Source organism: Vanellus vanellus, assembly GCF_965231255.1.
Source record: "Vanellus vanellus genome assembly, contig: HAP1_SCAFFOLD_58, whole genome shotgun sequence".
Taxonomy (NCBI): Eukaryota; Metazoa; Chordata; class Aves; order Charadriiformes; family Charadriidae; genus Vanellus; species Vanellus vanellus.
Window position 1 is genome coordinate 163,568 of NW_028127658.1, and position 15,759 is coordinate 179,326.

Below are 15,759 nucleotides of genomic sequence, written 5' to 3' on the forward strand. Positions count from 1 at the left end.
AGCATGCCACCACTGTGAGCCCGGCAGGGACACGGGGACAACGCTTCAAGCCCTGAAACCCTGGGGTGATGTGCAGCCCCATCCCAGCGCGATGGGGCTGGGAGGCGCATGGGGGTCCCAGTTACTCCCAGTCCCTCCCCGCTGCCACATTTCCACCCGTGTCCTGCCTTTGTAGGGGAAAACCAGGACACAACTCTCTCCTGCTCTGCGTTCCAGCAAGTGCAACCAGATGCTACCTGCAAACCACCATTGCTCACGTGGAGGACAAGACCCAGCTCCCCTGCCCAGGCTGGATGCCACTCTCGCTCCCAGACCTCCATTTAAACCACCCACACCGAGGTTTTGTGCTCCTCGCAGCGAGCCCATGCTCCCCGTGTCCACCCTCTGCTTCTGGCCACGGGCTGCTCCATGGCTCCTACACCAACATGTCCTCTCCTGCCCAGCCACTCCTCAAGGCCAGCGTGGACACCGCACCTCCTCACTTCCCTCCCTTCACCAGGAGCCTCATTCCTTCTCCTCCATCCTTCCCAGGTCTCTAGAGCTCCACAGTTGAAGCTACAGCCACCAGCCCCAGGTCCTGCTGAGGATGCAGTCAGAAATGACCACTCCACGGTGTGAAACGTAAAGTACTTGGGTGGAAGGAGCAGAGGCCTCACCAGGGTGGCTTCAAAAAGGTCCCACAAAGCTTTGGGGTGAAGGAGGTCCCACCAAACACTGCCCTTTGGGACACCTGCCCAGCTCTTCTCCAGCACACCAACAAACGCTCAACCAGACGGTTCCCCAAGGCCGCGCTTGCTCGGGCCGTCGCCGCAGGCAGAGCATCCTCCCGCACAGCCAGACCAACCGACCCTTCTCAGTGCCCTCCGGGGCCACCGCGCACATCACACTCACGCCCCTCCGCACCACCAGCCTGGCACTCACCCTTCTCCTCCGACCGCTCTGCTGCTGGCGTTGCCAGGAGAAAAAACCAGCACAAGTAAATGAACCTGTGCAAAAATAGAAGTTAAAGAGGACTGGCCAGTAAGGATAAAACAATATCCCGTATCTTATGAGGGGAGGAAAGGTCTAAAACCAGTAATTGATTCATTGTTGAAGGATGGATTGTTGGAACCCTGGATGTCACCTTACAATAGTCCAATTCTACCGGTCAAGAAGGCTGAGGGGAGATAGAGATTAGTCGCAGACCTACGAGAAGTCAATAAACGAGTACAGACTCGGCAGCCTGTGGTTTCGAACCCATATACCCTCCTGAGTAAAATATCGCATAATCGTAAATGGTTTAGTGTAATAGACCTTAAAGATGCCTTTTGGGCCTGTCCGTTAGCAGAGGAGAGTAGAAACTTATTTGCCTTTGAATGGGAAGATCCGGACACCGGGAGGAAGCAGCAACTCCGCTGGACCTCCCTGCCTCAAGGGTTCACAGAATCCCCAAATCTATTTGGACAGATGCTAGAGAAAATTTTAGGGGAGTTCCAGGCAGAACCCGCAGTATGAATCTTGCAATATGTAAATGATCTGTTGGTATCGGGAGAGAAAGAGCAGAAAGTCAGAAAGAGACATCGATACATTTGCTGAATTTTTTAGGAGAACAAGGATTAAGAGTGTCAAAGGCAAAACTGCAGTTTGTACAAAAGGAAGTAAGGTATTTAGAGCATTTAATTAGTGGAGGAAAAAGAGAAATCAATCCAGAACGAATTTCTGGGATTACAGCTTTAAGTGTCCCAAGAACAAAAAGAGAAATAAGGAAGATTTTAGGGTTACTAGGGTACTGTAGACTATGGGTTGAGGGATACACTCAATTAGTAAAATTTCTGTATGACAAACTAGTAAAAGAAGGTCCACTACAGTGGACAGAAGACAAACAGGAGCCATTACAAAAACTGAAGCAAAAGCTAATAAAAGCCCTGGTTTTAGCCCTCCCCTCCCTAGAAAAAAAAAAAAGAAACCAAAATCATTTCACCTTCTTGTAAACGTGGCAGAAGGGATAGCGCATGGAGTCCTAATGGAGGGACGGGGCGGAGAAAGGAAACCAGTGGCATACCTGTCCAAATTAATGGACCCAGTACGTGGGGGTGGCCCACATGCATGCAGGCAGTGGCGGGGACCAAGGCAGTCCCAGGCGACCGAGCTACCAGCACCTGAAACACCCCATCTCTTCAGCGATGGAGCAAACCTTCTTCTGTGGGTACTCTGCTATTCCAGCACCACGTTTGGCAGGTGGTCAAGGAGGAACAATGAGAGTGGCCACACTGCACAGACAACTGGAGGAATGGTTGGGGTCAGTGTGGGCAGAGGCATCTAGCAGGGCCAGCAGTGCCCAGGAAGCCGCATCAGTAACGCCATGGCGGTCCCAGGCGACCGAGCTACCAGCACCTGAAACACCAAATCTCTTCAGCGATGGAGCAAACCTGGGAGGAGAGGAAGTGACCTGGGGTGGGTCCCTTGTTTGGGAGGAGAGACAAGGGAGGAGAAAGGGAGGAGTCAAGGAAGATGAGGGGGATGTTCAAGCAGGGAAAATGGAGACAAGGGGGGATCAATCCCCCGTTAACTACCCCTGAAATCCGGCTCTTCCTTCTGGGACTGAGAGCCCTGTTGGCTTCTCACTCTTTGCTGTGGTCAGCAATTTCTCTTGTCACGCTCAGCAGTTTCACACCGTCTGTTCAATTAGCTACGGCTTACACTGGGCCCTAATCTCCAGCTGTGTGCCTTAATGCATACCCCCAAAGTTGTCTGCAGGTCACATCACTGTTTCCTATCCTCCATGTGCCAGTCTTCTCCGTCCCATGGTGGCTCTGAGCACCCTCCTCTCTGACCAGGCACCGTTTCAGCCCTTGGGAGTCACTCTTTCCCTTCGTGCCCTGCTGTCTGCCTGCAGCCTCATTGGCAGGCGCCGGGCACGCAAGTCCTTGCCTTGCACCGGAGACTGAATTGGACTCAAGCACGCTCAGCTGTGAAAATCAGGAACTTTATTTCTACAACCGAGTCAACATCAGCCCTTCTGCGCTCAGAGGAGCGCGGGCAGGACAGAGCAGGCCTTGGCACTGAGGCTGCCTTTGGCTCAGCAGGCATTGCCCCGGAAGGAAATGGTCGTGGAACAGGGCGGCCTGCTCTGGAGCCTCTTCGTCACGCTGCTCAAGCCTTTTTCCCCCACAGGACCTGCAGCAGCTCCTGCACCCGAGTAAAGAATTCCACCAGCTTCTGGAGTGGAAATGGGCAGGAGCTAATCGTGCCCGGTGGTGTTGGTGTTGGCCTTGGCCTCTGATAAGGGGTTGAGGCAGTGAGAAAATGACTCCAAGCCCGTGCTGTTGGAGTACCCCTTACTGCTGGGCTCAGTCCCATCTGGACCAGGATCCAGTTGTAGAAGTGCTGGGTGGAGGTGTAGACTCCGGGCCGTTTGGCTCTGGCACAGCCTCTCCCCCAGCTGGTCACCCCAACAAGCCAGAAGTAGTCCGCGTTGTTGTCTTTGCACACCAGAGGACCACCACTGTCACCCTGCAGGGAAGGAGAGAGGGTTGAGGTGGTGTTGGGTGGCCGCTGTCAGCGCTCTGGCCGGCTCCTTCTCTCTCCCAGCACCTGCCAGAGCTCTGCTCACTGCACACAACGGCTCTGCTCCGGCGCTGGAGCCTACAGAGCCTCATCTGGGAGAGGGTGGAGGGCCTGTAAGGTCGGGCGCTCTCTCATCTCTGCACAGTGCTCCCGGCTGTGTGGAAGGGGGATGCTTTGGGATCTGGACCTATGGGCTGCCGGGAGCACAGGATGGGCTTTCTGGGCAGCGTCCCCGGGCTCTGGGACAAGGCGGGCACTGGGCAAGGACCTGCAGCTGGGGAAGGGGAGGTGAGCCCCAGCAGCAGTGGAGACCCAGCGGTGGCAGGGTGACTTGCCAGGCCAAGCACGTGCCGGGCGATGTTTGGGCGTTGCGAGAGGGCTGCCGGTGCTGCCGGGGCTTGACTTGCAGCACGTCCTACCTGGCAGGTGTCGATGCCACCCTGCGGATAGCCAGCACACAGGTTGTGGCTGTGGATGGCCCCTCTGTACCACCCGCTGCTGTTGCAGAGGTTGACATCAATGAGCTGGACCTTGGCCTCCTGCAGGACATCCGTTGACCCTGCAACTGTGAGCACAGAAAGCAATGAAGCCCCAGCAGCTCCCCCCCTGCCTGGGTGAACCCCTTCCCTAGGGCTTGGCTTTGCGTCCTGAAGGCACTGTGCCCGTGTTTCCCCTCTGTCTGGCTTTGGGCAGTGGGTCAGCCCATTCTCCCCGGAGGCATACGTCCCCACAGCCTGACTGCGGCTTTCGCCTCCGCTCTCGGGAAGCCCAACCCCTCTCCCCAGTGTGCCGAGCTTGCACTCAGGACACCAGCACTTTTGGGGAACTCACATCTTGCAGTGGTGGCGCCCCAACCGCTGACGTAGCAGGTGTGCAGCTCTGACACTCTAAGTGAGGCGTCGGGCACACAGGCAAGCTGGGTGTAGTAGTTGCACTGGACCGGCTGGTCCAGCTCCAGCAGGGCGATGTCGTTCCTCTGCGTGATATTCCTGTAGTGCTCGTGAACCAGCAGCCGCTTAATATGGCGCACTTGGGCCTCAGGGCCCAGCCGAGTCAACTGGGTGGCCCCGATCACCACGCGCCACATGCTGATGTGCCTGGAAGGCAGATGGAGAGGGGGGTCAGAGGGAGCGGAGCCACGCGCTGCAGCAGCCCCGCCGTTTCCTGCCTTCTGCTTCCCAGGGCAGAGAGGAGAGCAGTGCCACGCAGGCTGCCACCGCCCTGGCATGCCTTAGGCACGAGCCATGTGGCGCTGGAGGCTGCTAGGAAGCAGTGGCCCGAGCCCAGCCTTCTCCTGAGCAGTCTCTGGGCTGGGCTCGGCAGTGCCCAGGCACTGGGCGTACTGGCAGGAACGGGGATGGGAGTAGCAGGCGGTGCTGCGCACAGGGCACCCGCGAGGGTGGTGGGGACAGCCCCCTTCCCTGGCCCTCCTTACCTGGCCTCGATGAAGCAGTGTGCCGCCGTGAGGACCCACTGTGGGCTGATGAGGGACCCTCCACATATGTGCCCCGTGCCTGCTTCCCAGGGGTCCTGGATGCTGACGATCCAGGGCCAGGCTCCTGGACGGGCATCGGTGCCACCCACCACGCGCGACATGCCGTACTGGTAAGCCATGGGCCGGAGCCCGCAGGTCCCTCTGTAACCAGAAACTCATGACTGTCCTGCTCCACGGCGTGCTGCGCTTCAGGCTGAAGGTCAGCCCTCTTCCCTCCCCACAAGGCGCTGCACGGACAGCAGGGCCAGGGAACCCCCTGGGGCGGGCGGGCGGGCGCCCCTGTTTCTGCCTGAGCCCCGCAGAGGAGCTGTGCCAGCAGCCGGGGTGCTGGCCAGGATCTGAGGCTCCCAGGCGGGGTTGGGGAAGCTGTGGCCACGGGGGACAAGCGGGCTCCCTCCAGTGAACCCCATCAGGGTTGCCCAAGCTCCCCCCCAGAGCCTGGGGCCACTTACCCACAGCTGTCCCACGCGCCTTGCACAGGCCAGCACAGGGCCAGCAGGACGACGACGAGGAGCAGTTTCATTGCTGCCAGTGGCGGCACGTGGCACCTGCAAGAAGCGAACCGAGGGCCTGTCGCCACCAGTGCCGCAGCCGACGTAGTGCCCGCAGTGCTCACGCTGCCCACGGTGCTCTTGTTCCCGGGGCTGATGTCACAGAGTCGCTGGTTCCGGGCACCGGGCCCGGTGGCCTCTTGGCAGAAGGGGGGGCACCATGGGGGGTTCCCGGCAGGAGGGGAGGCAGAAGCCGGCATGGGACACCCCCGACAGACCCCCGCTGAACGCTCTGCCTGCGGGACGAGGCTGTGCAGGCCCCGCGGCAGGCAGCAGCGCCTGGCTGCGAGTGCTGCCTGCTGACAGCTGGCAGCAAAAAACCCCGTGTGGCATCGCGGCCTCTTGGGGAAGTTCACTGCCACCCCGCTCTCTGCAGCCCTTTGCCACCAGGGCCTTCCCAAAACACATACACCAGAAAACAGAACTGCTACAGGCAGCATGCACGGTTTTGGGTGTTGAGGGGCCCATCTGGCTACAGCCGCAGCAGGCAAGCGGTGATGTGCGAGCGGGACGAGTCCAGCACACCCACATGCTGCACTCCGTACCTATGCGCACGCCTGGGCGCACACACAGAATCACAGAATGGTTTAGGTTGGAAGGGACCTTGAACACCATCAAGTTCCAACCCCCCCAGCCTGGGCAAGGACACCTCCCACCAGACCAGGTTGCCCAGAGCCCCGTCCAACCTGGCCTTGATCACTTCCCGGGATGGGGCAGCCACAGCTTCTCTGGACAACCTGCGCCGGGGTCCAACACCCTCACAGTCAAGAATTTCTTCCTAAGATCTATTCTAAACCTCCCCTCTTCCAGTTTGAAGCCCTTCCCCCTCATCCTGTCACTACACACCCTTGTAAAAAGTCCCTCCCCAGCTCTCCTGTCGGCCCTTCAGGGACTGGGAAATGCCGGCACGTCAGTTTGTGTGCTGCACTCTGTGTGTGCACGCATCGTGTGTGCCCTGTGTGTGGGTGCACTCGGTGTCTGGGTGCACTCCGTGTCCCAGTACCCACACGGTGGGTGCACACTGTTTACGTGCAGTGTGGTGTAGATGAGCCTGTGAGTGTGCGCACTGCAGGTATGCGTTTACTGGGTCGAGCGCGTGCCGTGTGTGCGGGCATTTTGTGCGTATGCTGGCAGGCTGTGTGTGCCCGCACTGCGTGTGTGCGTGCGTGCTGCATGTGCATGCCTTCCACGCTCTGTGCATGACGTGCACGAGCACTGTGTGCATTACGTGGGGTGTTCCATGTGTGGTGGGGGCGTGTGTGGGGTGTTAGTGTGTCTTGGTCTGTAGTCAGTGTGTGTGTTCCTATGCAGTCGGGGGGTGTGTCAGTGTGTGTTGCTGTTGTAATAAGTAATTTAGCAAAAGAATTTTGCTTCAGCTAAAATAGATGTGTGCTCACTATGGCTTCAGCTAAGATGGGTCTGTGCTCGCTGTGTGTTTGGGAAAGGGATAGTGTTAGACAGGATATCAGACGAGAGCAACAGTTGGAAGTACAGAAACTTGCAGGGCAAAGGGTGGTGTCGTTAGCTAAGATAACCACAGGAGTGTAAAGAATGAAGAAGCCACAAGAAGGACATGGTGGTAAAGACTTCGAGCCTCCCTCCACTGACTATTAGGAAGACTCGTGAGGAAGCACAGCGCCTGCGCTGCTGGAAGGGAGGGGGCATGTTCAGGGGTGGGCTGCATTCCAAGAACTCATTGATTATGTATTTGGGGGTGGGTTGTGTTCCAAGAACTCAAAGAGGAATCGCCGATGGAACAGTTGAAGAGGCTCTGAAGGAATATTCAGCAGTTTTCTGGGACTGATCCAGAGACTTTTGCTGGCCAGGAATTATTAAAAAATAAATTTTGTCACCCATGCCTGGCCAGCTATTAGGAAAAAAATGGAAAAGATGGAAGACTGGCATGAGAGAGGAATCAATGAGCTGTTACGAGAAGCACAAAGAGTATATGTGAGGCGCGATGAGGAGAAGCAGAGGGCAAAAGCAAAACTAATGGTAGTGACTGTAAAAGAAATAACAAAGACTAAAGATAAAGCGCCCCAGAATCCAGGGCCAGGGATGAGAGCACACAAGATACAGGGAGCCCATCTGCTGCCGCTCAAAAAGCCCATGTGAATGAAATCAGGAGCCCCAGAGGGCGGAAAGTGTTACCATTGTGGGCAGGAAGAACATTTTAAGAGAGAGTGTCCCAGGCGAAAGAGAGATCAACGAGTGTTTAAAATCTGTCAACAGGAAGAATACTCTCCCGAGTAAGGGTGTCAAGGGCTCTGCCTGCTGGGGGAAGAAAGAATTAGTGAGCCCTTGATAAATTTAAAATCAGGCCCCCAGGAGGAAATTTACGCCTTTTTAGTAGACTCAGGAGCTGAGAAGTCTTGTATTATGAAACTGCCTTTGAATGGGAAAATCCAGACACCGGGAAGAAGCAGCAACTCCACTGGACCTCCCTGCCTCAAGGATTCACAAAATCCCCAAATCTATTTGAACAGACGCTAGAGAAAATTTTAGGGGAGTTCCAGGCAGAACCTGCAGTAAGAATCTTGCAATATGTAAATGATCTGTTGGTATCAGGAGAGAGGGAGCAAAAAGTCAGAAAGAGACATCGATACGTTCGCTGAATGGTTTTTTTTGAAGAACAAGAATTAAGAGTCTCAACAACAAAACTGCAGTTTGTACAAAAGAAAGTAAGAGCATCTAATTAGTGAAAGAAAAAGAAAAATCAATCCAGAACGAATTACAGCATTAAGTGTGCCAAGAACGAAATGAGAAATAAAGATTTTAAGGTTACTAGAGTACTGTAAATTATGGGTTAAAGGATACACTCAGTCAATAAAATTTTTCTATTATAAACTTGTAAAAGACAGTCCAATACAGTGGACAGAAGACAAACAAGAGCAATTTAAAGAATTAAAGCAGAAGTTAATAGAAGCCCCGGGTTTAGCCCTCTCCTCCCTAGAAAAAAAAAAAAATCACCTTTTTATAAACACGGAAGAAGGGATAGCGCATGGAGTCGTAATGCAGGAACGGGGCGGAGAAAGGAAACCGGTGGCATACCTATCCAAAATTAATGGACCCAGTATGTTGGAGGTGGCCCACATGCATACAGGCAGTAGTGGCCACAGCAATATTAGTAGAAAAAAGCCAAAAATTAACCTCTAGAAGAACCCTAATCGTACATACCCCCCCACACACTGTAAGAACTATCTTATCTCAAAAGTCTGGCCGGTGGTTAACAGATTCCAGAACTTTGAAGTACGAAACCATTTTAATAGAAAAGAATGATTTGACCCTCATAGTAGACGGAAACCTGAATCCTTCACAATTCCTGTAGGGACAGGCAAGTGGGGAGCCGCATCATGATTGATTAGATTTTATAAATTACCAAACCAGGGTAAGAGAAGACCTAATAAACACACCAATGCCCTATGTAAAAAAAAAAAAAACAACAAAACCAAACCCAAAAAACTATCCAACAACTTTTTAGAGACGGTTCCTCCTGATGTATAGATGGAAAGAGAGCAAGTAGTTATGTCGTCATTTTGGGGGAAGAAAAAGCGGTAATTGAAGAAGGAGGATTACCAGCAAATTAGTCAGCCCAGAGTTGTGAACTATACGCTCTGAAGAGAGCTTTAGATTATCTCCAGGGAAAAGAAGGCATTATCTATACAGATTCAAAGTATGCATATGGAAATTAACCATGAAAAGGAAGTCTCATGGTTTTGCTTTGACAGGAAAAAGCCCTGGAGAGCCTTCAGAAGGCGCGTAAGAGTCAGTGCTGCTGCATGAGAGCAACAGACAGCAAAAGCCTCGAGAGTGCCTTCAGACTGGGGCAGCACACAACCCCTTCGACCCTACTTTGCTGCGATTGTAATTGTTGCGTGTATCTACAGGTTAAGTGTAAGAATTGTAATAAGGTCATTTTAGGTCCCCGTGGCAGACGGGAGCAGTACCTCTCCCAAGTCCTCGATCTTTAGTGTATCCGATGTGGGAATACAACCCCAATAGATAAGTGTAACTGGATTAGACATTACTGTTGCAGAACCACAGAGAATTACGTAATGTGGACCGACCCAACCAGAATGTTCACAGATCCTCGAAATATCAACTCCAATAGGAGTTCCGGGACTGAAGAAAGGACCCTATTGTGCCACAAGAATCAGAGATACCGAACTAAAGAGGATGGAGGGCAAGACCAGGTTGGCCTCTGGACTTGCTGCCAAGAAGAACTATTTCTCGGCTGTTGGAGGCACCCCAATAGGCACGAGAGGTAGGAGTATAAGCCAGGCTGGACCTCCACTGCCAGTGGTATTATCACTAGTGGTATCTCTAGAACCTGGTTGTCCTGGTGACAAACTTAAGAATAGGCAGAACAAGATTAAGAGCAACCGACCCAATCATTAGGAGAAAGTCTCATTTTTCAGTCATGGATTTTCACGGGTTTTGTTTTCAAGCCACCCAAACAGGGCGCACTTTTATAGCCATCAGCAATTAAGTTCTCTGTCCCCTCCAGAAAAGCCTTTTCCTAAAGGCGCTCTCCTTCAAAGGGCAGACCCACAAAAAGAAGCCCTCTCTGCTTAATCCATTTCACAGAGACTTTCAAATGCAAACAAGAATTAAACAGGACGTCTTTTCCCCGCTTCAGGGAAAGCCACTAATAGAGACCTTGGCAACATATTTAGCAAATCTATCATTGTAATGCCTTTGCATTGCCCATTTCCAGCTGGAGGGCAGGTTGCAAGGACTCTCATAAAAGAAAACAAAACAAAACAAAACAAAACAAAAAAATCCAACCACAGAACATATTCCTGTGTAGGGGGTAATTTTATGAAAATAGGACAGAAGTGAAATTCCTGTGAAACGGGTTAGGATTGTTACCATCTTCTTCAGCCTTATCGATCTGAATGTCTTTTTACATGTACAAAGCAACAAGAAACATTTTTGAGGTGCAAAAAAACCCCATCTAGTCACCTCTTTACCCCAAAGATCTTTTCACCACATGGATTCCACCACCAATACACAGCTGCTAAATATCCCCACTGCTGCCGATCCGTAAGAAACCCTTCAAAATACAAGAGAACACCGAGCCTGGCACGCTGACGGTGCTGCCAGGGCTGTGAGTCGGAGCTGGACGGAGTCACAGCCCCTGAGGTTGAAATCAGCCCCACGTTTAGGCACAACCCGGGGTTTTAAGCCTCGCTACAAACCAGCCCCCCGCTTTTGAAAAAAAAATAAAAAAACAGGGAGATTCACCTCGAAATGAACCACGTTCTCGATGCCGAAGGGGTGCTGGTCCATCGCCGCCGCCGCCCTTAGGGCTAGTTCCATGGGGCTTCGCTTGACCTGGAGCAGAACTCGCGGGCGTGAGGACAACGAGCCCCCTGCACAAAATCTACAAAAAAGGAAAAGTTAAATAAGATTTGCTGTTACTCACCCACCAAAGCCTAACCACTACAACTGGCCCTTTCACAACCAGGCCTAATCGCAGAAGAAAACTGAAATATCCCAATTCCCGGTTCAAACACAAGGCGTGGAGCTGCCCAGACCCCACGTGTGGGCTGGGGAGATGGGCGGCTCTTCTTCTCAAAACCTGCAGGAGGAGAAAGGGCAGGAGTGTTTTCCCAGCCCTGGAAGAGGCTGTGGGGCTGCCCCAGCGCTGAGGTGTAGGGAGAGGTGGGAGGGAGGAAAAGACTGCCCAGGAGTGGGGTTGGCGGAAGGAAGGGGCTCCATCCCTGAGGGAAACGCTGCTCCCGGCCTCACAGGAGGCTGTGGGGCCACCCCAGAGATGGATCTGGGGGCTCTCCCTGAGGGAAACACCATTCCCAGCCTTGCAGAAAGCTGTGGGGCTGCCCCAGGGATGGGTTTGGGGGCTTTTCCCTGAGGGAAACGCTGCTCCCAGCCCTGAAGGAGGCTGTGGGGACACCCTGGGGATAGGTTTGGGGTTAAGAGGGTTTCTATCCCTGAGGGAATCATTGCTCCCAGCCATGCAGGAGGCTGTAGGGCAACGGCAGGGATGGATCTGGGGGCTCTCCCTGAGGGAAACACCATTCCCGGCCACACAGGAGGCTGTGAAGACACCCTGGGAATGGGTTTGGGGGCTCTTCCTGAGGGAAACGCCGTTCCCAGCCATGCAGGAAGCTGTGGGGCTGCCCCAGGGATGGATTTGGGGGAGTTTGGTAGCTCTTTCTGAGGGATAACGCTGCTCCCGGCCTCACAGGAGGCTGTGCCACTGCCCTAGGCATGGGTCTGGGGTCTCTCCCTGAGGGAAATGCAATTCCTGGCCACGCAGGAGGCTGTGGGGACACCCAGGCATGGACCTGGGGGCTCTCCCTGAGGGAATTGCTGCTCCCAGCCTTGCAGGAGTCTGTAGGGCAACTGCAGGAATGGATTTGGGGCTCTCCCTTGTTGTAAAATCACCAGATTGTGGTTATAGCAGAAGTAGAATGTGAGAGCACTGGGTGTTCTGGAAGTTGTAACCATAGAGCCCTCACTAGGTAATCGTTGTTTTGTATCAAGGAACAAGTAGAACCCAGATGAAACAATGAAGAATAGAATAGAGAAGTTTTGTTTGAGGCTAGTAATTATAGAAACCTGTTATGCACCAGTGACGCTGCTTAGAAACCCCCTTACCCTTCCCATCTTGATTTAAATATCTAGACCCAAAATAATAGATATTAATAGAAATAACCATTGATTATTTGGATATGGGTATTGAGAGTAATGTATAGTCAAGGGACCGATCAATGAAAATCAAACCCATAATAGGCATTTGGGAACTAGGTATGACCTAACCTAGCTGTTGAACAATGTAGCTTTGAAGTACCTGTCAAGAAAGCGAGGAGTTGTAGGCCTGGTTAGTAAACCAAGAAAATCTTCTGGAGGTTCCAAGATTAAAGGTGGGGTGGAACTCTGTGACCAAACTGAGCACGCACAAGGATCGGGTTCAACCAGAGGACACAGTGAGGAAGACCCTGGACGACCACCAGTGTACCTGAAGGTGCATGCGTCACGGACATTTACATATATTAATGAGTTCCCGGCAATCATATGAATATGTCAATTGTTTCTCGGAAATGTAATGAATACATATATTTTAATTTTTGTAGCGGAGCAACTCGGTACGCACACTGGGTGGAGTGATCCCCTGTGCGCCCGGCGCCGTAATAAAGAAGCGCCTGCTTTCTAAACTTAAAATTAAGGCTTAGAAAGTTTGGTTCTGCCGATTTACGGTAACAGTGCGGGGAGGGGGGGCTGCGTGTCGGGAGGGGATGGGGAGGCGACAGGTGACACCTCCTTTTGGGGAGGTACATTGTACTCGGAGACATGACCCGCAGCCGCCGCACCGGGAGGGCTGTCCGGGGGCGGCGGGGCCGGGCCTCGGGGAATGGGGGCAGAAGAGACGGCCGGGCCGGTGCCCGGGGAGGGGGCAGCCCCCCCGGCCCGCCGCCGCCGGTAGCGGAGTTAAGCGATTTCAAGCGGAATTGCGGCATTGGCAGAACCCCCCCGTGACGTCTGAGCAGCGGGGGGCTCCCACCCCCCCGCACGGGCTCCGGAGGCAGGGCCCCGCCCGGCACTGACACACAGGGGCTCAGCGCGCTGCCTGACCGCCACCCGCACCCCCGCACCGACCCGCCCGCGGCTACCGGGGGGTGGACGGCGGCGGCGGGGACACCCCGGCTCGGTACGGGCGAAAAATAACGCACCCTCCCCCACGCCTGCCCCCCTCAACCGGCACGACATTTGCATAGACCACGCCCCTCCCATAGCTTTCCACACACGGCGCCTCCAGAACGAGTCCTCCCATGCGCCACGCCCCCGACTCGCTATATTTGGATGCACCACGCCCATAGTCACACATATTTGCATAGGCCACGCCCCCTCGCACCACCCACCTACCAGAGGCCACTCACCCCGGGCGAGGAACGGGGCAAGCAAAACCCGCCGCGGGGCCGGGGAAGACCGGGCAGCCGGTTCCTCCCGCTCGGGGCCCCGGAAGGCTCCGCGTTTGCAGGAAGACCTCCCCTCCATCCCATTCTTGGCCCATTCCAACACTCAGGTTTGGATGAAACAGCCCAAAATTTGGGGCTTAACGGGGGTTTTTGGAATTCCCCGAACGGGGATAACTCCCTCTCCAGCGCTGGGGGGAAGGGGCTCACCCCCTCGCCTCCTGTCCCCAGATGGGGCCCTGCGGGGAGGAAAAAAGGGGGTTTAAAATGCAATTTTGTGGCTGGAATTCACCCAAAGGCACTCAGGCAGCATCAAAGCTCCAGAATAGTTTAGTTTTTGAGGTGTTTTCCAGAGGTGCTGCACTGAAAGCGCAGAACGGTCGTCCGAATGGAGTTGGGGATGGGAAAAAATCCCAAATTGTGCTGGTAGCTTTTCCCAGGCCCCGATTCCTTTTAAGGTGCCGGTGACAGCATCACCCAGACAAAGATGACACGTGTGGGGACACTCAAAAATTTCGCTGACAAAAAGAATTTACAGCACCCAACAATTCCCAGCTTTCTTCCCCCAAAATTGTTTAGATTTGTCCAATGCTATTTCCTGAATCCTGGCTAGAAAAAAAAAAAACCAAAACAAACAAACTGGGGAATAAAAGCGAGGAGGGAGAAAAGGGTTTGGTGGCAAGAGGAGTGCTCCTCCATGTATTTGTCTAAAACTGTGGTTTTAACCCCCCCAAAAAAGGACGTGGAGGCAGCACTGTGGGGATTTAATGCGTTTTAAAACACTATGAAAAAGAGCTTTTTTCCACCAAGGAAGAAAATTGTATTTAGGAAGAGGGGAATACTGCCCACAAAAGAGGGAAAAAGCACCCCCCAAAAAGGGGGAGGGGGAACAGCCCCCCAAAAAGGGAGGAGGACTGGGGGGAAACTGCCCAAAAAAAGAGGGAGGGAAACCCTAAAAGGGGGGGAAATAAAAAACTGAAAAGGGTGGTAGGGTGGGAACAGCCTGAAAAGGGGCGGGGGGGAACAAACAACACTTTATAAGAAGGGTTAAAAACTGCTTTAAGGAAGTGCTAAAACCGGCTTTTTTTTCCACCAGGAAGCTGGGAGACCCCCCCATTTCCCACCTTTAAAACCCGCTTTCTGCTCCAAAGCTGGGAGAAAAAAAAAAAAAAAAAACCCACCACCAAACCCCAACCCCACATTTACCCTTTTTGGGATGGATTATGGGGTTGGGTTTTTGTGTGTGTGTGGAAACGGAGCTTCCCCACCACCGGCGCTGCCGGGCAGCCCAACGCCTGGCGCAGCCCAGGGTTCTCCACATCCCAGTTTGAACTGGTGGAGCCAGAGCAGAGACTCAGCAGGTGACTGGTGAGGTGCTGGCAGGGGTAGGCAGGGCCTAAGTGCCCCAATTAGGTGGGTTAAATATGATTGACTGCCGCCGGTAATTAATCTGCGAGAGGTTGGGCATGGGGTTTTGTTCATAACCCGGATTGGTCGGATTTACCTTCGCTTTGTGCCTGGGTGGGACCTTGCTAGGGGTGGGGGGGGTGTTATTTTGGGGTGTTACGCCATAGAACCGCGGCAGTGCCGGAGGCTGAGCCCAACGCCGTCGTCCACCGCCGCTCGTTGTTGTTGTCGCCTTTGTCGCCGTCCACCGTGCCAGGACTCTGAGCTGTTTTATCAGAGGAGGGGGCAAAAGCACAAAAAGGAGATGAACCCCTGAAAAAAAAAACAACCCACATTTATGCCACACCACCTATGATTTTTGCCTTTATTTCACCCACCATGCCTAAAAAACCCACTTGGCAGAAAGCAATAATTTGACTAAAAATCATTCCCTCCAACGATGTTGCCGTCACCTACAATTTCACCCAGGAAGCGTTAATGGAAGAAACATTTTTGACTCCAGCAGAAAGCAAAAAAAACCCCAAACCCAACTTTAAGCGTGGCTGAACGAGGGGAAGGCACGAAGAATTTGGCCACAGACGTGTTCTCGCCCCAGAAAAACAGCCAAAATCCTTCCACGGAGCAAAAGCAACCCGCCAGCGCTGCCCTCACAGAAATAAAGCGGCAGTCGCATCCCGCAGCATGCTAATTAATTACCCATGTGGCCAGGAATATTCACTCCGGAGAGGAACTGGTCATAGCACCATAGAAACAAATAATAAAAAAAACCCACCACAACAAACTCTTGCTATTTTTACATTTGCCGAAAACACATAGCTGA

General features: G+C 53.5%; 2 protein-coding genes across 2 annotated transcripts in view; one reads left to right on the plus strand and one right to left on the minus strand.

Moving 5' to 3' along the window:
- The window catches only part of LOC309685117 (electroneutral sodium bicarbonate exchanger 1-like), a gene marked incomplete at both ends in the record, with an annotated part of 920,987 nt that overhangs the window by 151,757 nt on the left and 753,471 nt on the right, over positions 1–15,759 (plus strand). The window lies entirely within an intron of this gene.
- Positions 3,133–15,639, minus strand: LOC309685113 (acrosin-like; the record flags this gene model as incomplete). Its single annotated transcript, XM_082500928.1, has 6 exons — positions 3,133–3,492; positions 3,966–4,105; positions 4,363–4,643; positions 4,982–5,182; positions 15,138–15,204; positions 15,636–15,639. 6 exons carry the CDS (start codon positions 15,637–15,639, stop codon positions 3,133–3,135), a joined length of 1,053 nt encoding a protein of 350 aa, XP_082357054.1.